Below are 25,834 nucleotides of genomic sequence, written 5' to 3' on the forward strand. Positions count from 1 at the left end.
TTGGCAACTACTGATGTCTATTCTCTGGTTGGGAAATAGTTGGTTAAATAAATGTTAATAATGAGTCCTCATTGTGTATTACACTGGCATGAATGCAGTGTAGTAAGAAGCAGTGCGTTTCAGAGCCACCCCTGTGAAATTAATGGTGGCAGTCTGGTGACCTTGATAAAACCCATCTGGCTCCACTGCTGTGCCCACTTCAGGCCACCCTCTCCCTCCACCTTAAACACTGCAGATTTGTCACAGTGACACTTCATATAAGAAACTAAGCTTACACATTACTGTTGTAGCACCCAAACCAAACCTCATTTTAAATGCTTCAAAAGAAACAAGCTGAAATAGAATGTAACTGGATTATAGTGTAACACACATACAATACGATTCTATTTAAAGTAATCTGCTCACATAAACTTGACTAATGTTTCTAGAATAAATAGAGGCTCAGAGCCAGCTCGGCTCAGCTGATGTCAGAGATGTCCCCGTCTGACTGCTGCTGGCTCAGATGAGCTCACTGTGGCTGTGACAGACCTCAGCAGCTGCATGCGTCTTCTTCTTCCACGGCACATAAATACAACTAGAAACCAATCCACGATGACACAACACAGGCTGCGACATAAAAAAAACCCTCTGTATGTGAACACACTGGGTGACTGTGTATTAAATGTAGCAGAAATAAAGCAGCACACAAAGGAATAACTTTTTTTCCCCATTTTTTTATTCATTCAGATTACAGAATTTTGTCATTATTGCTCATCATCTAACATTATCACTTGCAATATTTAAACATAGGGTTTATTTTTTCTTTATTAGACAACTTAAAACATGTTGAATTTTTGTCAGTTTGAACAGTATGAGGATTTACAACAATAAATACAGGTGTCAATTCTTCTTTTACCTTCCTATACTTTTAAAGGTTGTCATATCTGCATATAGTATGTATATACATCTATGATGCTGGTGTCTTCCCCCGCCTACCCGGTCAGCAGAGCGCTGACGGAAAAACAAAACGGTTTCTCCACCCCTAACACACAGGCTAGGATCCTGAGGCAGCTGGTAACAAAGCAACTATGGCCTACAAAACAGGATGCTTACAAATACAGAGAGACATTTAGATGTGCACCGTCGTCGTCGTCATCACGCTCGTTCACACACGCGCGCACAAAAGGAAGAAAAAAGACTTAAGACAAAAGGTTTAAGTACTACAGACAAGCAGTCAACAACATGAAGAGACGGATGAAAGGGACTCAGTATAGGAGTTTGACTAAAGGGTTCCCATATTGTTCTTATTTTTGCCTAAAACAAAAAAGGAACAGTTTTATTTATTTATTTGACCAAAATTTCAACAGATGCGTGAAACCTTGTCAAATAGGTAGTACAAGCCCTCTCAGGAACCCTTCAAAATAAATCCTGAACTACTTGATTAAACTGACCTGCAAAAGCATACTTATTCAACTGGTAAACAAAGTTTTTTTGTGCCACTCCCACCTTTTCAAAAAATAAAACTTTTACTGTTACCTTTCATATCTAGTACGATACAGTAAACTTTCAGACTTGGGTAATGAGCCACTCTGTGTGCGTTTGATCCTAGTGTGTGAAAGCAGAGCTGGCGGCGTCTCGCAGCACGCCAGAAGAGATTGTGATCGGTTCAGGTGCAGAGCCGGTGTGGCAGCGGGGTACACTTCAGGTGAAATCACTGTCAGGGCTTTTCTAATTTCAAATGTCAGCTCAGCTGGGGACGAGCTGCAGTGGATGGCGACTGTGCAGCTCATTACAGCCATAAGAAAGACAGACAAAGAAAGAAAGCGCCTTCCGGGTGGGAGAAAAGGCGGAAATGGACCTGAAAGGCTAGTGCACGTCAGAGATGTCGTGTGCGTGCCGTCTTTCATTTGTAAGCTCAACTCATCTGTGAGTACCAAAGAGTTGTGTCATCTGATTATGGCAAATACAGTAATTCTTAACAGCACCATGTGTTTTACTGAGGACCTGACAGAAGAAATCTGCTTAATGGGACAGCTCACCTCACAGTCATTTATTAAATAGATTTTCCTGGCATTTAGTGTTATTTTATCCACAATGTACACTGCACAGATAGAGATGTATGCTGTAGAGGCGTCTGCCTTCTCTTAAATATAATGGACGTAAGTGGGGTTTTGCTTAAAGCGGTAACTCAAAAATACTGTTGGCCTTCTAGTAGATGCAACTATGGTATCAAGTTAAAAATCATACATCGTTTCATTCTCGAGTTATCACATTCACAAACCTGGGTGTCTACGCCGCCTGCCCAGCAGGGTGTGGGTAAAAATCTCATCTTGTTATTGGAGGTTTCATGTAGGAACTATTTTCTTTCTTCTGTCTACATCAGCCAAACAAACAGCTCAGGGGACGGGGGACACCCATTAGTGTTCACACCCTGTCACAAAAATAAGCGTTATGAGTGAGAGGGTTGTTGTAATTCAGCAGGAAGGAAACAGTTCCTACATGAAGCTGCTCACAATATTTGGGTGGAGTTTTGTTCCTTTATCTTGAATAGCCGGAGCATAATTTTGCGAAAGTGATACTGCTACCTAGTTTCAGATCGATTTTTTTTAATGCTCCAAGAACTAGAAGAGAAGGTAATGCTTTTTAGTTCCATGACGTTCAAGAGAAGGCAGATCCAAACAAAGCTACAACCTACATTTGAAAGAAAACAAACAAACTAACTAACTAACTACATTTGATTTTTGAGGTGAGCTGCTCCTTTACGTACCAGGGTGGCTGCTGTTTGGTATTTCTGTAAATATTTTCTCACAGTATTTAAAACGAGAGTTCGAGTATATTTATTACACGCATCATTAGAACATTATACTGCAATGATATTAGAGGAGAGGAAATAAACGAAAGATAGAAAAATCTTTTCTTTATAAACATCTAAATACACAGTATACCCTCGTGATGATCCAAAAGCCTGCCATGCTTTTACTACAGTATTCTTGTTTAAGTGAAGGACCAAATAAAAATACTTTTCATTACTTCAACACTGGCGTCGCTAGAGCGGGTGAGAAAGAAGAGCAGCGAATGAGATGGTTTCACTGTGGGTTTGAGTGACAGGTGTTTGGGTGAGGGGCTGGCGGGGGTCACCCTCCAGTCACGTTTTAAAAAACAAAGGAAGAAAGAAAAACTACAGGGTGACCCGTAGTGACATAAGAGCGTACTAAAAAAAACAACAACTTAAAAACAGACAATTCGCAATCAAATAAAACGATATGATTGGACCCTGAGACCCCCGCCTAAACCCTCAGTCTAGCCCCACCCGTCCCACCCCAATAATACACAAAAAAAGAGAAGAAAAAAAAATCACAAGTAGAAAAGAAAAGACGACAAAAATAAGGGACAGGAAAAATTGTCCGACACAAGATAAATCTTCAAAGGTGGTCTTCATTCACACAGTTTTTTTGTTTTTTTAAATCAAGATTTTTTTTTAATATAGTATATATCTTTAGCTTCAGTAATTTCATATTTAACAGATAAACGATAAAAGATCTGGCAACGTGGAAGGGAGGATGGAGGTTTACATACGACTCGACATACAAATGAGCGTCTGAAGAGGACCGGGTGGAAATGATGAAATGACGAGTGAGCGGGAGACGGGGTTTGGGAGCTAGCTCGAGGTGAATGGCAGGAGCAGCTCCGAGGTGTAGTTAATGTTATTATTGTTATTATTACTGTTATCAGGCGGGGGATAAATAAAACGACTGCCATAAGCAGGGAAAGCCACGCCCCTCCCCACCCCCACCCTGCAGGCTCGTTCAGAGCTCCGCCCCCTTCTCCCTTACATATAAAGCAGGTGTATTGGCTGTTGTGTCCTCCCTCCTGTCCTCCGCTACCAGTCTGTATGATTCACGGAGTTCTTCTTCCCACAACACTTGGCTAATACCTTAAAAACAAAGAACATACATGTTAGCAGCTGTTGTAGAGACCCACCTTTTAGCACATCCCAGCACACCCACTCACTTCACCAGATGCACCTTGTTTAGTTCTCTCACCTTTGATTGGGTGTGGTGCTTGTCCTTGATTGCACTCACCTGTCACACATTATATGTCACACAGTACATAAGGACTGCATTCACTTTTGGCTCACTCTTTCCTCACTTCCACACGGGGCGGCAGCTGAGGTGAGGTTCTGTTTGGGTTTTTATTTTATGTAATGTTAAGGTAATGAGTAACTTGAATCTCTGTTTTCTTTCAGCATTGGCAGTCCATGTGTGTCTTTGTTTCCTTCCTTTTTTGCCTTATTTATTTGAGAATAAAAGGAGTACCCTGAAAATAATTCTGCATTAGATGGCTGCTTTTCTTATTCTAACCGGATGAGCCCATGAAGCTGATTGCTTCAGCCCTGAACCTTCCTCCCTTCAAAACATGGTCCTCCGAGCCAGAGAGGTATTAGCATCATGGATACACAGCAGCCATTTAGAAGATCCAGTCGTGATAGTAGACCTCCTGCCTACCTGCAACAGTATGAAGTTCAGTACCCTGGAGCTAGAAGAGCTACATGTGAGACAGAGAGCCAAACTGAATGCCAGCACAGTGATAAAGACACACATGGGCTGCAGGATCCTGTCGGAGAGTCAGAAAGACCACCAGAGACATCCCTTGTTCCTTTACCCACCACCCAAGATGAGGTCATGAGGGAACTCCTAACGACCATGAGGGAGATTAAGCAATTTATGGTTCAATCATCTCCTTCCCATTCTCGTAGCTCCAGATCTTCAATTCGCACAGTCTCATCTGATGGAATCAAAGCTTCTGTATGCAGTTTACGAGCCAGTCCTCAAACACATCAACAACATGAGCAGCTCCCAGTGATTGATACAGTTACCTGTCAATCACCCTTCCAGCCCCCGCAGATTAGCCGTCAGTCTGGCTTAGTTACAGCTGCCAGCCCTCCTTTACCTAATTCAACAATACTAGATGCTGCTATCCCTTCAACTGGTTTGCCTAGACCAGTCCTTGCTACAGAAGATGAGACTCCCTTTGATTTCCTGGCCTTATCACGGCAGGATCCCGACCAGATCTCATGTGTTCAACCTGCTGTTCCTTCAGCTGAAGACCCTGTTCAACCTCTCATTCGCATATCTGACCACAAGCATTGCCCTCCTCTAGAGCAGCAACCAGCTACATCCAATACCTCATATGAACAGAAACCTTTGATATCTGGTACTGCTAGCTCGGGTCACTCCTCTAGCACGAGAACACATGTATATAAGCTTGAAGGTCCTTCATTTCCAGACCTTAGTAGAGAAGACGAAATGCAATACAGGATGATACGGATGGCCCTTACAAACCTTCTTGATCCTCATGAGACAGAGCACTTCAAATATCATGTCCTTCTTGATCACCTCAAAGTAGACCAAGCTAAACGATTAGCTCTTGCCTTTTCCTACGCTCCTGACCCATACACTCAAGCCATCAAAGCCCTTGATGAGCGTTATGGGCAACCAAGACAGCTGGCATTGAAAGAGCTAAAGAATATACTGGAACTGCCTCCTATCAGAGCAGGTGATGGTCAGAGCCTTGATAATTTTGCTCTTCGAGTACAGGCTTTAGTTGGGTTGCTTAGCACTATGGGAGAACAAGGACGTGCAGAACTAGACTGTGGCTCCCATGTCGATCGCTTGTTAGTGAAGTTGCCTGCAGAGCATTTCAGTCGCTTCAAACGGCATGTTTACAGGGAACAGGGAGAAATGACGTATACCTTGCCTTTGTTCTCATCCTGGTTGCAAATGGAATGCAGGTGTCAACCAAAGAAGGCCAGTCCTGTTCCATCCTTCAACCAGACACGACCTGCCCGTAAGTACGCTTCTCCACTTACAACAATATTACATGAAGCAAATACATCTGATGATTCTGTACATGCAACACAGCCGATCATGACAACTAAGGCTACATGTGCATATTGCTGCTCACCAGAACATCACATTAGTAAGTGTCCTGGGTTTATTCAGAAGACAAAGGATGAGAAAACAAACTGGATAAAAGTAAACAAACGGTGTTGGCGTTGTGCTAGGAATCATCAGGCCGCAAAGTGTGACCTGAAGAAAGCATGTGCCACCTGTATGGGACTACATCTCCAGATCCTATGCGATGTAAATAAGAGGTCTAAAACTGACACTCATCCTGTAGTGAGGACGCTATACTTTGATAGACCTAGTGATTGTCCTAGTGTCCTTTTAAAGGTCGTGAAAGTGCTCCTGCGAAATGGCAAAAGAACCCTTGAAACATATGCAGTACTTGACGATGGCTCCCAGCGTACCATTCTTCTGACATCAGCTGCACAGCATCTCAACCTAACTGGGGAAGCAGAGAGATTATCACTTAGAACGGTCCGTCAAGAAGTTGAAACTATTCATGGTTCTTCCGTAAGTTTCAAAATCTCACCCATCGCACACCCAGAGAAAACCTACACAATTACTAATGCCTTCACTGCAAATCACCTAGCACTTTCAGACCACACCTACCCTGTATCATCTCTCCAACGGAGATACAAGCATCTTCAAGGTATCCCATTACCCATTATTAATAAAGCAGCGCCACTCCTGCTCATAGGCTCAGATCATACTCACCTCATCACGCCTACTGCTCCATTGAGACAGGGACCATATGGGTCTCCTGCAGGAGTTAAAACCCAATTAGGATGGACACTTCAAGGTCCGATCAGATTTTCAGCCCCAGAGCAGTACAGAGCATGTGCAGTGTTTGTTCACATCTCTCAGTTCATCTGCAGATGTACTGCGTTATCATGTTGAGAAGCTATGGCAACTAGACACTTTACCTGAATACAGTGAGAAATCTGTGATCCGATCAAAGCAAGATCAACTGGCACTGGAACTCCTTGAACAGGCCACAAAAAGGGTTGAGATCAATGGTGTTAATCGCTACGCCACTCCTCTTCTTCGGATGGCAAACTTTCCTCCTTTGAATGTCCCTCCAAATGTAGTCATGTCTAGACTCCGCAACACTGAGGCTCGGTTAGCTAAAGATCCTGGCAAAGCCATGTCTTACAAGGATCAGATTTTGAAATTGGAGCAAGCAGGCTATATAGTCAAACTAAGCCCAGAGGAGATGCACAATAGCAAAGAAACCTGGTATATCCCTCATCATATGACAAGTCACAACAATAAAGATCGCATAGTCTTTGACTGCTCTTTCACATTTCAAGGTCAGTGTCTCAATAAGTACCTATTGCCAGGACCAATCCTAGGCCCAACACTTCTTGGTGTTTTGTTGCGTTTTAGGCAACATTCAGTAGCAATAAGTGGCGACATCAAAGGCATGTTTCACCAAGTCCGTCTTCTGCCTCCTGATAAACCACTCCTCCGATTCCTGTGGCGTGACATGAACAAAGCAGCTCCCCCTTCAGTGTATGAGTGGCAGGTACTCCCCTTTGGTACGACCTGCAGCCCTTGTTGTGCAATCTATGCACTGCAGAAACATGTGAAGGAATATCAATCTGACAAAGATGTGCAGTCTTCAGTAATGCAGTGTTTCTATGTTGATAACTGCTTGCAGAGTTTTCCATCAGCAGAGTTAGCTCGAACACTCCTAGACAAATTAAGAAACCATCTATCAGAAGGAGGCTTCGACCTTCGCCAGTGGGCCAGCAATAATCCTGTTGTGATTAGCCATCTACCATCTGAGGTAAGAACGACAAGTAATTAACTTTGCCTGACTGAAGACAAGCCATCTGGCCCACATGAACGCACATTAGGATTATTGTGGAATTGTGAGACTGATTTGTTTGCCTATAAATACAGAACTCTAGCCTCACACCCCACCACAATGCGTCGTATCTATGCAGTACTTGCTCGTCTGTATGACCCATTAGGCTACTTACTCCCATTCACAACACGCGCCAAAACCTTGGTGCAAGAGCTATGGAGAAAAGAGAGAGATTGGGACGACCCTTCCCTTCCACACGACCTCTTAGAGGCATGGAAGTCCTGGGAAGAAGAACTTTGTTATCTCCCACAAATTGCCATCCCACGTTGCTATACTTCTAAGGAAATGGATGTTTCTACCACAGTTCGAGACATTCATATCTTCTGTGACGCTTCAGAGCGAGCATATGGTGCTGTCGCATATTTGAGATCAGATGATCTTGAAGGCCATGTAGAACTGAGTTTCTTGTTAGCTCGCTCACGTGTTGCTCCTAAACGGCATTTAACAATACCCAGACTGGAGCTATGCGCAGCCCTACTAGGCGCACGCCTCTGTGAGCTCATACAAACAGAACTCACCTTACCAGTCAGGACTACCACCCTTTGGTCTGACTCGACAACTGTACTTCACTGGCTTCAGTCAGATTCCTGCCGTTTCAAGGTATTCGTAGGAGCCAGAGTCTCAGAAATTCAAAACCTCACAAACAGTCAAGACTGGAGATACATCAATTCAGCCACAAATCCTGCTGATGATGTTACGAGAGGTAAATCCCTGAAAGAGTTCCTTAGCCCAAACAGGTGGACTGAGGGTCCCTCGTTTCTGCATGAACCTCCAAATAACTGGCCCACAGTTACAGATCTCCATCCTGATGATGATCAGACTGAGTTAAAGAAATCCTACTTTTTTGGTATTGTCAGTATACCCTCCCATACATACACACCCAGCTTCAGAACGTATCAAGAGCTATTGGATTTCACGGCTCATTCACTCTCCAACCAAAAGGGTAACATTCCTTCTGCAGCTGATTATCAAACAGCAGAACAAGAAATCCTTCGTCAGGCACAACTGGACAGTTTCGGTGAAGATTTGGCCCGTTTACAGTCAGACAAACCCCTCTCATCTGACAGCCGTCTATTGTGTTTGTCACCAGTGTTGTGCAGGAATTCTGGACTTATCCATGTAGGAGGCCGACTACGGCAAAGCCCAGACTTGGAATTGAATGTCATTCACCCAATAGTACTTGATCCTGCTCATCCAGTGACCAAACTGATCATACAAAATTATGATGACAAACTGCATCATGCTGGTTCAGAAAGACTTTTTGCTGAACTACGTCGGAAATTCTGGATTCTCAGAGGAAGGGAAGCCGTACGCCGGCATCGGTATAGCTGCGTCGCATGTCAGAAATGGAGAGCACAGCCCATCATTCCAAAAATGTCAGACTTGCCTGCTGCTCGTCTTAGGTTATTCAAACCACCTTTCTACTCCACAGGAATAGACTGCTTTGGACCATACAAGGTCAAGACAGGCCGCAGATCGGAGAAAAGGTGGGGAATAATATTCAAATGTCTCACCACTCGGTGTATACATCTTGACCTCCTAAACAGTATGGATACAGACTCCTTCCTCATGGCCCTCCAACGATTCATTTCTCGACGAGGAACACCCCTGGAAATTATATGTGATCAAGGAACTAACTTCAAAGGAGGAGATAAGGAACTACGGGCAGCTTTTAACAACCTTGCTCCGACTCTACAGCCGGTCCTGATGACTAAAAGAATCCATTTCAAATTCAATCCCCCGCATGCACCCCATTTCGGTGGAGCCTGGGAGAGGGAGATACGTTCTGTGAAGAATGCTCTGAAGAGAACCATTGGTGCACAGATGGTCACTGAAGAGGTCTTAAGAACAGTCCTAATTGAGATTGAAGGCATTCTTAACTCAAAACCCCTAGGCTATGTATCCTCAGACATTGCGGACATTGACCCCGTAACCCCAAACCTTCTCCTTATGGGCCGACATGATTCATCACTCCCCCTGGTATCCTATTCTGATTCTGACCTCCTAGGCCGACGACGATGGCGACATGCACAAATATTGGCAGATCACTTCTGGCGACACTTCATAAGAGACTATCTACCATCCCTCCAAAGAAGACCCAAATGGCAGAAGGAAAAACCAGATCTCACATTGAACTCTGTCGTCATGATTATGGATTCACACCTTCCACGAGCCCTTTGGCCTGTAGGAAGAGTGACGCGCTTGCTGAAAAGCCCAGATGACCACATCAGAACTGTGGAGGTCTTAGTACAGGATAAAACCTATATCCGCCCTGTCTCCTGTCTGATCCCCCTGCCCTCGCTTCCTGAAGAAGACTGATCCTGATCATATCAACATATTTCTCACTAGACATATGGGGGCGGCTGTTGTAGAGACCCACCTTTTAGCACATCCCAGCACACCCACTCACTTCACCAGATGCACCTTGTTTAGTTCTCTCACCTTTGATTGGGTGTGGTGCTTGTCCTTGATTGCACTCACCTGTCACACATTATATGTCACACAGTACATAAGGACTGCATTCACTTTTGGCTCACTCTTTCCTCACTTCCACACGGGGCGGCAGCTGAGGTGAGGTTCTGTTTGGGTTTTTATTTTATGTAATGTTAAGGTAATGAGTAACTTGAATCTCTGTTTTCTTTCAGCATTGGCAGTCCATGTGTGTCTTTGTTTCCTTCCTTTTTTGCCTTATTTATTTGAGAATAAAAGGAGTACCCTGAAAATAATTCTGCATTAGATGGCTGCTTTTCTTATTCTAACCAGATGAGCCCATGAAGCTGATTGCTTCAGCCCTGAACCTTCCTCCCTTCAAAACAGCAGCTGTCGGAGCAACTGAACTGACTGTGGCGGAAACAAGCAGGTTAAACTGATGTACAGGTGTCAAAGGAAGAAATCAAAATCATTTTGGATAAACCAAATGCAAATTTAAATGATAATATATACCCAAATATATCTAAAAACCAAACTTTGTTGTTAATCTGATGCTTTTCATTACAGTTCTGCACAGACGAGGAGAGTCGAGTGAAGCAGCTCCTTCAGGCTGACAGACAGGCATTGCTGTAACCATGGCCTCACCTAATGGTTTAACAAATGTCCATCCACAGCAGCCTGAGACTGCATCCATGCACCAAAACTACATTTATCGAACCCCTTGATCTGGATTATTATCCTCAAAACTTTAAAATGACGTCTCCATATTTTTTGTCTTCTTTTAATTTGATATACATTTGTGAAGATGTGACGGGATGTGAGTGTTGAAATTTGCACATTTGCCTAACAAACAAAAGCTCTCCGGTTTGATCTTGGGAGGAAATGCAAAATGCCACTTTATCCTTCAACGGTAAAGATTCCTTCTAGATAATCCTGGATTCAATTACGGATCCAGATCAACTTTAAATTTTCCTCTTTCAGTTTAGCCATGCCCTACTTGTTAGGGTTTGGGGGGATCGACTGAAATTGTGATAGCGTCCACAGCAATGCTGGTATTAGCAGTGGCTAATACTACCAGGATAGGAGTGATGCTTTTGTTTGTCTCCTATAAGCCCAATGCACTCCATACAAACACACTTGGCTCCGCCCCCTCCTCCCTACTCTGCTGTATTTAGTAGGCGGTAAATGAAAACACTGCAAGCAGTGATGCGTGTTGAAGGGAAATTCTCTACTTTGGCAACACCACCAACTTATTTGAATACATGAAAGATCACAAAACAGAAACAGCTTCTTCCTGGAATGAGCAGCAAAAGAAACAATGAGGAGGAAGAAATGCCTTCAGACAGATCCAGTGAACAAAATGTTTCAGTCATGATGATGATTCATCTCTTATTAATGTCACACAGCTATCCTCAACATAAGATCCCATTATAAGTCAAAAATACCAGTATCTTTACTTTGTATCAGGAATACTGGCTCTGCATTTTAGTCGCATTGGGCGGATACCGTATCACACATCACTACTGCACAGCATCAGTCCAGCGACGCTGCTCTTTACTTGCAAATTTGTGTTTACGTTGAAATGGACCATGACCTGAACAGTAAGCGCGACACAGAAGTTTAGGTTCTGAGTCTATATGGAGCTGGTAGACAAAACACCTGCATGTATTAATCTCCCAAGATAACCAACCTCTTGCTCAAAACAAAGCATGGCTATAGTGGTGCGATACCTGGTGGCTGCTGTAGCTCATTAACATTCAGACCTAAAGTCGCTTGGTGAAAAGGCTGATTAGAAAGCTAAACCCACCAGTATTCAACAGGGTCTTTGAAAGGATTTAGCTTTAATAAGAGGGTGTGGTACACTATGTCAATTTAATAAGTACATACACATGGGATCATTATTTGAATTACGGGATTATATGTCAGCCACTCAAAACAGTGCAAGTGCGCTGAGGTGTTTGCTTACCTATAGTAATTTGGCTTAAAGGGCCCGTTCTTGTTTAAGCCCAGGTACTTGGCCTGCTCGTCGCTCAGCTCTGTAAGATGCGCATCAAATGTTGGGAGATGCAGGCTGGCCACATACTCATCTGAAGGGCAAGAGCGAGAGAACGTGCTTACATTCACCAGGCGTCCATGTTTGATTAATCATTTAAATGAGAACAGGAAGTAGCAGGATTTCCCAGCTGTTTTCTTCTGCAGTGATAACCGTCTTCCTTTTTCCCTTTCTCTGACCGCATTCTTCTCTTCCTTATCCGAACCCGGCCCTCTCCCACCTCTGTGTCAGTGTGTGTTGTGATAACAGTGGCAGTTGCTTACAGACCGACCTACATTCTTCTCCTTGTTTTTCTCTTTACGATATGTGCGCTCTGCTCTCAGCCTCTGAGAGACGGCTCAGAGATGTGACAAGCGGCAGACATGCACACATGTGTCTACAGATACACAGGATTCACTCTGCTGTGAGTGATTTGCTATCCGGGGAGACGACTCTGGACTGAACAGATGAGTCTGTCTGCAGAGATAAATGTAGTCTGTCTGCAGGGCTTCTAACATGCTGTAATCACATCCTGTACATCCACGTAGATGGTATTTGTTACACAAGAGGTTTTTATGTGTTCTGATATCAAAGTGGACTCTAAATCATAAAAAACTACTATGATAAAGTCCAAAATAATTCGTATTTATCTCACACTGGGGTTAGGCACAGCCCTGCAGTTCATCTTCATCATCCCCTTGAAGACAGAAGGTTTGAACAACAAGTTGGTGGAGCTTTTGCCTAAAACCTAAGAGCCTGACTGAAATTACTTGAATGCCGAAGTCGTTATTTGAAATGTTTAATACAAACATCCACTACTTTAACACATCCAGAAATGATGGTACTCTTACCCATCTTCTTGGGCAGCAGGTAAACATCCTGTTTGTACCGTCCTTCAGGGGCATTGTAGAGCTCTATCAGTGCCAGTGCCTGGACAGATCCACACACACAAATGCAGCAATGCAAAGTGTAACAAGCCAAACATATGCGACAATATAAATGAGACAAATTGATCCACAGCTTTACCTGAGTGGTGGCAGTGATTGAGAGAACGAAAGTGGGCACAGTGGAACAGCTGAGGTTCAGCAGACGACCCTGGACAGGAGGGAAAAAACAAAACAAAAACAACAACACAAGGTTAGAGTACAAGTCAAAAATACACATACAGGCTCGCGCCTTTGTGTAAAAATGTACCTTTTGGGCGGCATCATGAAAAGGAATCAATAAACTCAGATCTCGGTGTCCCTCAACAAATCGACTGTGTATCAGCTGTGTAACGCTGCAGTCAGTCCTGTTAATGAATGAAACTGCTGTGCATTAGCTTACTGATGAAGACAGATGTTGCTAACTATGCACCGAGTGGCCATCCCTCTGAAACTGAAAAGCTACACGAAGAGAGGGGAACAGACTGCCGTTCAACTGTTGTTGCTGGATGATGAAAGCAGAACAGAAACTCCACACAGGGGTTTAATTTGCTGTACACACTGAAGTTCACACACACGCTGCTCGCTAGTGCTGTGTGCATTTTCACATGATAAAGCAGCTGTCTGTGAACCATCTTACAGCTTAATAATGCTCATAAATATGACATAAATGCCTGAGTGTGCATTATTACACTGGGACACAAAAAGGGAACAAAAAAATAACTTCCTTTTTTTGGACAGAGCCACAATTTAAATAAACTTTAAACATCCAAATGTTAGCTATACTAAAGGATCAGATGTTGTTTTGTATATTTAAACTGAATGGCATTTTTGGAGCACTGCTCTATTTTAAGGATCAGAACAGAGTGATCTGGAGGCAGGTGAGGTGAGGATGGAGGCGCAAATCTACTGATGTGGTTAAAACTTCTGCAGATCAAACAGCCTCAGAGAGGCAGGCATTGACAGGCTGGCAGTTTGCCTGTCTGGCCCTGTTGGACTGCTCTCATTCTGTCACATACGCACACACACCTCATCTTATCCTAAAATATTCATGATCAGGGGGTGAGTGTGTGCATATTACTGCAAGTAAAGTTGCAAAAAAGTTTGCAGGGTAAGTGTCCTGTTTATGTGTTTATTCCATAACAACTTGCACTACATTACAAAAGAATATTTTAAATGATGATTAATCAACCAATTATTAAATATGAGAGGATAACTCTGCCAAAGAGGTTTCCAAAGTGATTAAATCAGAGGAGAAAATAGGATGAATAAACTCGCCTAAAAGCAAGAATACGCCCTGAAAGCAGTCGAACTTGAAGATAATTTAACGGATGTGGTTAAACATCGTCTGTGTAAACGTCTACTGTATTTAATCCTTTAAAATTATTTTCTTAAACATTGTCATGGCAGTGGGCCCATTTTACAAAGTGCTCTTTAAATGGCCATAAACCCAATACAGTTTGTGACTCTGATGACAAACCATACGGGGATATTTGTGGTATCAACGCAGAAGAAAGCATTCACAAGGTTCTGCTGTCTGAACACAGACAACTTGGTGTTTTAGGCATAAATTTGGACACGTTATTCGATTATTTTGCCTGCTAACATTAATGCATTATGTACTGCTCTGTTTGAGTGGCTGTTTGCCTGCCAGTTACAGTCTACATACAAAGTAATGCAGAACAGCACTAGCTAGGGGTTCTCTGTCTTACAAAAGTACTCCTGACTTCCAGTTACACAAAGAGGTGCTTAAGAGAATGAAAGAATGAAAAGTGGAATATCCAGCTCTCTAAATAAAGTAAAAGTTTTCTTCTAGGATTTTACATTCTGTTTTTGTATCGCAGCACCATGAATCACTTTATGGCAACCATTTATTTAAATATGGACATATTATCAACATCATCACACCAAAAATGTCTAGTTGCCTGTTGTTGTACCCCGGACTGAACTGATGCCAATTAGACACCAGGATTAGAAGGAAGACGCGTGGCTGGGTGTGTTTACCTCTGCCAGCAGGACTATCCTCTTTCCATCAGGCCAGATTACGTGGTCCACCTGAGAGCGCACTCTCTCCCAGGTGAGTTCAGGAGTCCGCAGACTTGCCTATAAGGAAGAAACGACATCATCGGTTATTTGCATTTGGCTGTTTGCTCTATGACATCTCATCACGAGTCATATGTTGACTGAGCACGCTTCATTTCCAGGACTGGAGTGACTCAGAGCTTCCTTTCATATGAACCATTTCCTTTGTCCATCACCCATTGTTATTACTGATTTTGAAACATCCTCATGTTGCCCTTTGTTCCAATTTCTAAACACTTCTGTACAATCTTTAATGACCAGAAAGCTTTATTAGCCTGTTACAGACTGAAAAAGGTACTAACAGTAGTGGTAAAGTGTGCATCCGGTGTCTGCAAGTACAAAAGTTTCACAAGACATTTTGAGACCTTTATTATCATTTTATATGAGGTGTAGATTGGAATGTTTAAAGCACACCCATAATAAATATGAAAATATGATTTTTGTGTTAACTGGTTGAAATGAACAATAAGTCAAAATGAAAAAAGGAAATAAAAGTTTCTTGTTAACGCCACGTCCAGTCATCTCTCATTAAACTTATCTTTCCATTCCAGCAGACTTATCGCACAGACTGGCTAGCCTCTTGATTTTTATCTTCACAATTTCCACAAGTGTAGTGTAAACTCTAAATGAATGACCTGAAAAGATTCCGTAAACAACAGGGAAACTTATAATAACTTAAGGTTAAGGCAACAAATTAATCTCGTTTTGCTGCTACACACTTGAAACAGGCTTAAAGCATCATTGGAACATTAAGGAAGTAAAAAAGAAAGCTGCACATGTGACATCCATCCACTATTTGTTGTTAACATTAGCCTAAACCGCTCATCTCTGTATATGAAGATGATTAAGCGTCTTTCTGAAGTGTTCTGCTGGTACAGCCTTTTGTACTGAAGCAAATATCTTAAACATGCAGCTGCACAGGTTGATTTCATTGTGTACATGGGTCAAAGATAGTTACACTGTGTGGTGCAAGTTCTTGCATGCATGTGACTGGTGATACTTAATGATTTATTTTTATGGGGTTTTTTTATTGGTAAATGTGTATTTCAAAGACAAAGATTCATGGCTGCCCTGGATAAAAGCTTAACAATCTTTATGGTTTGAAAGCTTGTAAAGGTCTGCTAGTTTTTGCATTACGTAACCAAAGAAAGGCTAGTGGCAGCTCCATATTTTTCCTGTTTTTCTAGGAAACTAACTATCCATCTGTCAGTCTTGTTTATTTCTGAGTGTAACAGCAGGTTATAGATCAGACCTTTTACTGACGCCACACTTACTCAAGTCTACGTCGACTGCTACCATGACAACAATGAGCAATCACTGCCCCAGGTCAAGCTTTACAGACGTGAGGACATTTAACAGGGGAGCAGAAATCTTTTACAGTCTCGATCGAGTAGTTCAGTCTTCCAAAATGATAACTAGTGGCAGTGTTTTAACACGCCTAAATCTGATGAGATGACTACAATTTAGACCTCGTGCAAACTGGCAACTGACCACATCGATCTCAGTGTTGGAATGTCCCATGTTGCAGACGATGCAGCCGTTCTTCATGCGGTCGAGGTTCTCTCTCACCACAACGTTCTTATTGCCTGATGAGGGGAGAGGACACAAAGAACAGAGAGAAACGTTGAGGAAGCAAAAATCTCCAGAGGAAGGAAAGAGGCTCGGCTGTACGTGAGGTTTTAATCAAATACGACGCTGTAAAGGGACTGAACAGGTTTTCTGAAATCTATGTACTGGGGGGAAAAGAAGGAGGATTGCCCTTATCGCTCATGATTTAATTACTTATCGCACGACTTGAACAAAGTTAATTAGGGAATGTAATTTAGTTTAGAGTCTCACCTGTCTACATAGAGCATTTTAAATGGTTTTGTATTTATCTATTTAGATCAAAACAAGCTAAAATCTTTTACTAAGCAATAAAAAACAGACGTGATAGAGGTGAATAAAAACCAAACAAAGAGACTGCTGTGTGTATGTGTGAGATAAGAGTTATGACAGCGTGTTTTAATATATTTGTTTCTTTTATTTCACAACACTCTTGAACTTTGAGGCCACAAATCCTTTTATTATCTTTGCTGTTATCTTTGCCATTTCCACCTAAGGACAGACCTCTGCAGCTCGCCTGCCAGCAGCACCGACTAATGAAGCTGAGAGGGCGAGTAATTCTCTGCTTCAAGCGCTCAACTTGCTGGCTGCTGAGTTAAGAACTTTATTAGTAGCTGCTGCAGACTGATTACAAGGACTTATTATCCGTTTAGGCACCCTGAATGAAAAGATACCAGGGTCTGCTTTATGTTTTGTATCCTCCTAACATGCAACATCTAAGCTGGATTTCTCTTTGCATTGTGTTTCTTCTTGTCAGATAAGGACAGCGGCTGAACCAACCTGTGCAGGTAATGACGATATCCACTTGTCTGATGACTTCGGTGAGTTTCACCAGCCTGAAGCCGTCCATGCTACGGTTGGTTAAAGAAAGTGTGTAAGATGAATGCAGCATCAACGGCAACAAAGGAAGAACAAGAGCTGAAGAAGTCTCACCAGGCCTGCAAGGCACAGATGGGGTCGATCTCTGTGACGTAGACGATGGAGCCCATTGCTTTGAGGGCAGCGCAGCAGCCTTTTCCAACCTGAGGAGAGAAAAAAAAGTACAAATGGAGTTAACACAAAGGACATAAACCCATATCACATGCAGAAACTGTCCATGATGCTTCTGTTTGAGTGAATGTAGTGTGTTAAGTGTGCACACTATTTCACTATTTAGAAAAAGAACTGAAAACGACGTGTTTCTTAATCAACCAGTCACACAATAGGAGCCACGTGGAAGCAACAAGGATCAAACCACCTATTTTGTAGCACTGCTGTCCATTTAGTGTGACTCAGTAGTAATATATTATATTAAATAAATACCAGTACGTCCTACTTGACTGGGTTGCATTTGTCAGTATGCAGGCCACAATTTGACCCCAAATCCTCTGAAGAGGACAGATTACTTACGCCACGACAAAGCACTAACATAGGAGTAATTTGAAGTAATCTTTTTACCATTTTAAAACCTCATACATTTTAATTTTACTCGAAGTCCTCTGTTACACACAAAAAGGTCAAAACTAAGGGCTATGTTTTGAAGCGTGTTCCAGTTTAATAGCAACTATGGTACACAGCGTTGACCACAAGGCGCACTTAGAATTCATTCAATCGTGTCTCAGTAAGTTAAGCACTTGGGTTCAAAGAAAAGACCTCCTACTGTACACTGACACATTAGCCCCGTTAGGTTTTAATTTAAACCCAAAGCAAAGAAAAAGAAAAAAAAAAAAAAAGAAAGAAAGAAAGAAAGAAAGGGTTTAAAGAAATTTATGTACTTTTTAAAAAAAAAAAAAATCCACAGCAGCTGGCCTCTGCTACCATCACTTGGATGTTCTATTAGCACAAAACTCTCTGGTGGCTTGTTCTGTATTAATCAAGTTCAAGCCAGCCTTTTACAAATTTAATTGCCACGGCCTTAGCAAAACCCCATCCTTACTTAGATGCCTCAAAAAGGCCGACAACAATTATCTAACTTGTCGTGCTACATTGAAATCTGTTCATGTGCATAAGTGAACTCACAGGAGACAGGACAAGGCTTCAGTGTTTGCATCACTGTGTGAACAAGAAAGGTGCGTGACGAGGACGGTGGCCTTACCTCTCCATATCCACACACCACCACCTGTTTGCCTCCAAACATGACGTCAGTAGTCCTCTTCAGGCTGAGGACAGAAACACTGTTATAACACACAGGCGACCCAATATTTATTCACACTGTTTGGAGCAGACTGGATGCGGGTGTATACACCTTGCAGCAATGCATGTTATTAGAAACAAAAAACTTGGCCTGTTTTATAATTCTAACAAGGTTCAACAGGAGAGCATTTCCTACCCGTCTAAGATGGACTCTCTGCAGCAGTACAGGTTGTCAAATTTCTGCTTGGTGACTGAATCGTTGACATTCATGGCTGGAACGCAGAGTTTCCCGGCCTTGGACAGCTGATATAACCTGCACACACAAACACACACCAAAAAACATTTAAACTTTACATCAGAATACAATCATGTCTCTTAATTCAATGACTGGAAGAAAGGTGGCAAATTAATCCTGACAGGAGAAGCTGCTGCTTAAATCTTTGAAAGGATTTGTTTTATCATTTAGATTTAACTGATGTGTTTCTATTTGCGCAAATGAAGTTGAAATTTTGCTACCATGCCACAAATATACAGTGGAGAACATATTCACCACTAGATGGTGATGTTGGCACACCACAGATTATGTAAACACTTCTTCAGTGAGAAATAAATACACAAACCAGCACATTAACAGACACATTTACAGCACCTGGTTTTATCTACCTAAAGGTGGAATGTCTCATTCATCTGGAGGTAGATGCTGTACTCCTCATCTAAACAAATAACCCCCTCCCACTGGGGCTCAATCACAAGCTCAGCCCTAAAATTCATTGACATGCATCTCCAAGACGACTGCACTAATAATGGGCTAGCTGGTTAGCGCATTCATGCTTACACAGCATGAATGCATATTTCTCATAGCTGTGATTTAAAAAACAAAACACCAAACAAACAAGATCAGCATTAAATATTATCACACAGACCACATGTAAGCACAAAACCCCAGCATGCCAAACTAGTGAGAGCAGGTTGTTCGGACGTTTTTTCTCTCTCTATAGGACGACTATAGTGCCTGCAGGCACCATCCTTTCCCCGGTGAAGCTGAAGCCAGAACCCAGGGCAACCTGCTGCTGCGGCTGCTGGCGCAGAGAAGCCCACCGACAGATGGGGAGTCTTTGCATGCAACAAAGATGCAAGGAAGGCTTCTTGCACAACATTCTCCCGTGAAAACGAGCTAAAATCAAAAACCTCATCAATTCCTCTGAATCCAGTTTTTTGGGATCAACCCTATTTTGGCTAAACAGGGAGTGTTTGCACGTGCAAAACAAATGCAAGCCTTTTTTCTAATGTCAACCATCGACTCTGAAAACCTGTGCAGGCCTCCTTTTCCAAACTCAGAGACTGACCCAGAATTAATAAGGGGAACTGATGAATACGATTCTATTGATGTCTTCATTTCTATATTTCCTTAGTAACAGAGAGAGGTGCAGGCTCTCAAACCGTCCTGCTCTACAAGCTGGACGGTTTTCCTCTGAATCCACTCAGGAAAACGTGCAGACACTCTCAGGCTATGGTTCTCCTGTGTGTGACCGAACACTCCTTGCTCCAAGTCGGCTTAAACGTTGTGTGAATTGGTCAGAATCACATCTCCCCACAACATGTACAAACACCTGATTTGACTTCAGTACACATACAGAACGGACAACCAGTGGACCATAAAGGGATCTCGTGTGTTGAATCAGAACGGATCAATCGACGTTTATGACACACACACACACACACACACACACACACACACACACACACACAAAAACTAAACTAAAAAGACACCACGTCCTACCTGTGCACACCAGTAACGCTCTCCTCTACTATGCCCTTGATCTTCTTGAACATGCTGGGATATTTTTTATAAATCCAGTGAGTCAGGTCACCACCGTCATCCAAGATCTGACGAGAAATCAGAAAGATAAGTTTTCTATGTTTGAATATGCAGAACAAATTATCTGATATAATGAATGCCCCTTTCTTCACTTCTAGCCACAGTGGTAGACAATCATCACGTAAAAATACATTTAAAAACCTACTACACAACGGATGAATGGCCTACCAATGATTGATGTTTGATGTAAAAACCACAGAGGCAACTTTTCTGTAATAAGCTTTATTTAGATATGTAGGTGTGCTACCATGTTGGGCTGCCAGCCTTCCACATTGACACAGCGGTCGATGCACCACCAGAAGTCGTCCTCTGATTCTCCCTTCCACGCAAATACACTGAAACCTACAAAGAGAGGAAGCGTTGAATACATATTGCATCATAATGGATGTGACCATGAAGGGAAAAGCGAGCGCATTAATATTTTAGGCAGCAAAAAAGAGAGAAGAAAAGGTCAGGTGTCACCACATGGGAACACTGAGCCTCACCTCCCTCTGCCAGGGCAGCTGCCACCTCATTCTGGGTGGAGTAGATGTTGCATGCTGCCCATCTGCACTGAGCGCCCAGAGCTGACAGAGTCTCCATCAGCACCTTGGGAGAAGACGAGGGTCAAGTTTGAGTTTTCGTCGTGGCAGAAGAGAAAAATAAACAAGTGTGTGTGAGTGTTTTGCACTGCTACTACTTACAGCAGTCTGGGCAGTGATGTGGGTGCAGCCCACAATCTTGGCACCAGCGAGGGGTTTTTCCCCCTGGGCTCGCTTCCTCAGAGCCATCAGTGCTGGCATCTCTGAAAGAAAAGGAAACACACACATACACACAAATACACATAAGTGGATATACAGGATTGATCTGGATGATTAAGGAATTCCCATCATTTAATCCTCCTAATACTTCAAAACTAATCCATCGCCTCGTGCGGTGGAGTAGCTCGATGAGCGAGGCTCTCTGCTAGGTAATTAGAGAGTAATGTCAATGAAATACATTGAGTTTGATTTTAAATGGTGGTCATAACAGCAGTTTGGTATTTAGCTCAGTTCCCAGTTTTTAAAGCTACTGCCCGCTGGTTCACCTTGCTCAGCTATCTCGATCTCTCTGCGGCCGAAGTCGGCCTGTTTGATGTTTTTGATGCAGAAGTCGCCGTTGCCCTTGGAGTTTTTCTGCTGTTTGTCACGAGGAGATGTCTCGTCATCAGAGCTGTCCGTGTATGATGCCGCTGCAAACAAACACACACAGGCATTGTCAGCATGTCAACACATCACATAGGAGGCAAAATATTGCCGCTGTAACCAAAAACAAAACAAAAAAAAAGTTGTAAACTGTGAATCCATGTTTAAGTACAGAATACACTGAATGTATTCTGTACCTAAACATGGATTCTCTCAGCCTCTGGTTTCATCAGAATACATTAAACTCAAATGTGCAACTTGAATTTGTTAGCCTACAGATTTCAGGCACCACAGGCTTTAATTTATCATAGAGCTGCCAGCCAAACTTTTCCCACTAAGAGCAAAACTAGCAGCTTTATCACCTCTGACTGAAGCAGAAAGTAAACACAGGATGTTATTGGACTTAAGTATTTACACTTGGATATAAAAAGAAAACATGTTTGAGTAGTATCACTGGACCTGTGATATAAACAGTCATATGCACAGTCTGCACTTTGCATTATTGTGTGGTTTCAAATGTACTGTACATTTCTATACATGGAGGTGCACAGGGTGTACTCCTCCATGAGTACAAATGGTGCATGATGCCAACATCACACACGCCTTTAAGTGCAGACAGGAAAACAAAGGTTTGAGGGTGTAAGAGGATATCCCGAATCCAATTCTTCAAGTTTTAGTTCATTACAAGCAATCGATATTGATTAACAATAGCGTCACCTCATGTCCGGGGGTAACACCCATGAATTCAAGACAATGTCTGTGCTGTGTTTTTGGCTGTACATGTAAATGATATCCTTAGAGAACGTTCCAAAGATTTTATTTTTTATTTTTTAACCTGGCCTTCTTTGGGAAAATCTATGAAATTCTATGCAGAGTGCCTAAATCAGGTAAAAGCTGATGAAGTAAAACATGATTAGTGAGTTGATTTGAAATAATAATAAAAATAAATAAATAAATTTAAAAAAAAAACAATCTAAATGCCCAAAACTGAAAAACAAATCATCTATCAATGAAAAAAAAATACCCTTCCGTCCTACTTCCAAAACACGTTGGGACAAAACCAGGTGAGGGGAAAAAGGTTTTGCATGATGAAATTCTTCTCAAGAAACACAAAATCTAAAAAAGCTTAAAAACATCCAAACTAAGAAGCCTTAGCCTCGATCTGCTTTACAGTGGCTATAAACTTCAGCTACATGTTAACTTTACCTGGAACCTGTACTGTCATGACATTATTTACAATGTACTGTAAATGTGTTGGTTCTGCTTTACAGACTAGGACCACCAGCTTTAAAAAGAACCCTAATCAAAGGATCCTAAACTAAAGTGGTTCGGGGGAAGCTGTGTGACTGGTGCTTGCTGTAGTCTCTGTACTGTGGGAGCCATCAGAGAAATCAGAACCACTCCAGTGAGGGAATTATGAGGAAAGACAGGGAATCAGCCGAGGAGGAAGAGCGGGGAAAAAAAAGCAGCACAAGGATTCTGTACTGGAGTCTGAAACCAGGCTCAAACAGGAAGAAAGAAAGGGAAACAAACACAATGTCGCCTTCTCAGCTGACCCCAACAAGCGCCTATGAAAACACAGAGCTGTCTGCAAATGTGCCAGTGGGAAGTTACAGAGCCGAAACGCCTCATCTTCTCTGAATAAAAGTACTGATGCAGGGGCTTTTCTTCTTCTTTTGCACCCCTGACCTGAGGGATCCATTATGCACATGCACTAATACTGACTGACAGTCCATGTGTCCGTTTGCCATCCATCTGTCTGTCCTAGCGCCATCATGCAGATTAATTCATCATGTTAAATGGTGTCGTTTAAAGTTATGTGGCCCGTGACTCTGACACACAGCAGGACATCAAAAGAGCCCGAGTCCAAGTGGCTTATGCAATATCGCATTTAAAAACGACTGATAACTGAGAAGGAAAGGAAAGCCAGGATTATAGTGACCGATTTATAAAGAACCTTTGCTCCCTTGTCCCTTCTTGTTTTCTGTGGTATTTGAGCAGAGCCATGTTAACCATTTCCAAATATACAGGAGTGTTGCATCAATCTACTCAAACTATGGCTACAGCTATCAGTTATATTAGTGATGAGTATTTGAGACCTCTACATCATCAGTGTGACTCGTTTACTCCTAACTTTAACCACCTTATGTGCTTTTATTCGTTAAATTAATTCTGGATGAAAGAAAGCAAAAGATTAAAAAAACATTTTTTAAACAACCACGTTTTTCCTAGTTACTCGATAAATCGTTGCAGCTTGAACTTAAACTAATCATACACAGAGTGTATTGTCTCCAAATCACTCAGCCTGTCTCTCCTGGTTACTCCCAAAGAAAATCATAACATCATGACAATGCATACTTAAACCAAATTTACAAAACAAAGAAACCCCTTATCTATACATACAATGAAACTTGTACTGTAAGACATAAAACTACACCTTACAGTTGCTGATACTAGCTGCCAGCTAAAACTCTTTTTAGACTATTGGCATATTTATCTTTACCAGCTTTCCAGTTAATCACCAATAGGGCGATGGTTTGGCTCTCCCATCCTATTTGGTTTCAGCCACACCCAATGCTTCAGCACCTGCTAATCCTCTAACACAGGGCCCACAGTTTCACATAAACCCAGGGTCTGAGTGTGAGAAAGAGTGCTAGAAACACAAGGACAGAAGTGGTAGATAAGTCCAGTCAACCATTCATCCAGGTGGAACTCAATGGAAAATTTAACATCCCCCTGGAATATCAGATAAGCAGCAAGGTAAAGTGATTGAGTAACAGGCTATAGTTTAAGACAGGAATGCAGGTATGGCGAAAGAGAGACACTGTGATGAAGTCTGCACTATATACTTAAACAAACAGGTCATTTTAGTCTATTTACTTTGTGCTGTAAAGACACTGCTTTAGTCTTAGATGTCTGTGCCAACAAGGCTTGCACGGCCCTGCTATATTTTGTTCAGCGTTTCTTCCACCACTGCTCGCAACTTCCCAACAAGGCCGACTTTATTTGGCTCAGTGTGAGAGCCTCTACCATGCTACCAACTTTCAAGTCTCACTCCTGTGCTCTTTGTTTCATGAGGACACAAACTGAGAAGAGTGGAGCTGAGCAGGTAAGAATAATGTTACTTGAGTCGATGACAAGACATTACTGTGAGCACACTGACACCAAAAATAATAGCTATCATAATCAGGATGAGTCACCCAAACATAAAATCTGTCTGTTTACCTGAGCTGTAGCTGTCTGTGGAGGACTGGGAGATGGAGCGGGACAGAGAGCGCCGTCCGATCTTGGAGGGACGCTTGTTGAACTCCTGTTTCTGGTCTGCAAACTGGATCTGTTGGTGGAGAAGGAGAGCAGAAACATTCAGGCAATCTGAATTGAGCTTTGAAAAATGTATTTAAATAAAACTATTCACAAACAGGACTCACAAAGCAGTTTGAAAGCCAGGAAAAGAAAACTTTGCATCTTTAATAAACTGATTGCTTTTTAGCTCAGGTTACTCTAGGTTCATGTTAAGCTCGTGATTAAGAGAATGCTATCCTGAGTGAAAAATGTTTTACAGATAAGAGAAGATCAATAAAATAGATAAATAAGACAGGCAATAAACAGAGAGAGAACAAGTTCACTATAGTCTCTGAGGAGGGAGACTGCCTTTGAGTTCACTCTGACTCTGAAAGATAAAAGAGACAATGAGGCTATTATCAAGCAGTGACAAGGCCACGCGAGGTGCACCAGTTCATTCTGGTTCTGTGAAAATGAGCGGGATGTGTTTGGCTATTTGCCGCTTTCAGGACACTAAACTGACCATGAGCCTATCTTTCAGTGTTGCATCAAAGCCAATGACTTGGTGCAT

At 42.3% G+C, this 25,834-nt stretch overlaps 1 protein-coding gene across 2 annotated transcripts in view; it reads right to left on the reverse strand.

The window, feature by feature from the left end:
* Positions 1-3,796: 3,796 nt before the first annotated feature.
* The window catches only part of ahcyl2b (adenosylhomocysteinase like 2b), a 60,411-nt gene continuing 38,373 nt past the window's right edge, over positions 3,797-25,834 (reverse strand). The window contains exons 2-17 of one of the 2 annotated variants that reach the window (XM_085376523.1): positions 25,207-25,315; positions 21,885-22,028; positions 21,502-21,602; positions 21,304-21,406; positions 21,066-21,160; positions 20,720-20,826; positions 19,136-19,252; positions 18,902-18,965; positions 17,761-17,849; positions 17,608-17,678; positions 16,714-16,808; positions 15,145-15,243; positions 13,244-13,312; positions 13,069-13,147; positions 12,152-12,272; positions 3,797-3,913 (exon numbers count right to left, since the gene is read on the reverse strand). In XM_085376523.1, the coding sequence (XP_085232649.1) occupies positions 3,907-3,913; positions 12,152-12,272; positions 13,069-13,147; positions 13,244-13,312; positions 15,145-15,243; positions 16,714-16,808; positions 17,608-17,678; positions 17,761-17,849; positions 18,902-18,965; positions 19,136-19,252; positions 20,720-20,826; positions 21,066-21,160; positions 21,304-21,406; positions 21,502-21,602; positions 21,885-22,028; positions 25,207-25,315 (1,470 nt within the window). In that variant the 3' untranslated portion in view covers positions 3,797-3,906. Of the gene's footprint in view, positions 3,914-11,515; positions 12,273-13,068; positions 13,148-13,243; positions 13,313-15,144; positions 15,244-16,713; positions 16,809-17,607; positions 17,679-17,760; positions 17,850-18,901; positions 18,966-19,135; positions 19,253-20,719; positions 20,827-21,065; positions 21,161-21,303; positions 21,407-21,501; positions 21,603-21,884; positions 22,029-25,206; positions 25,316-25,834 lie in introns of those variants that run through there. The other variant, XM_085376524.1, reaches the window with a different exon arrangement.

Source organism: Diplotaxodon limnothrissa, linkage group LG17 (assembly GCF_057381915.1).
Source record: "Diplotaxodon limnothrissa isolate DT_005_m linkage group LG17, D_limnothrissa_male_GT1.1, whole genome shotgun sequence".
NCBI classification, from domain to species: Eukaryota; Metazoa; Chordata; class Actinopteri; order Cichliformes; family Cichlidae; genus Diplotaxodon; species Diplotaxodon limnothrissa.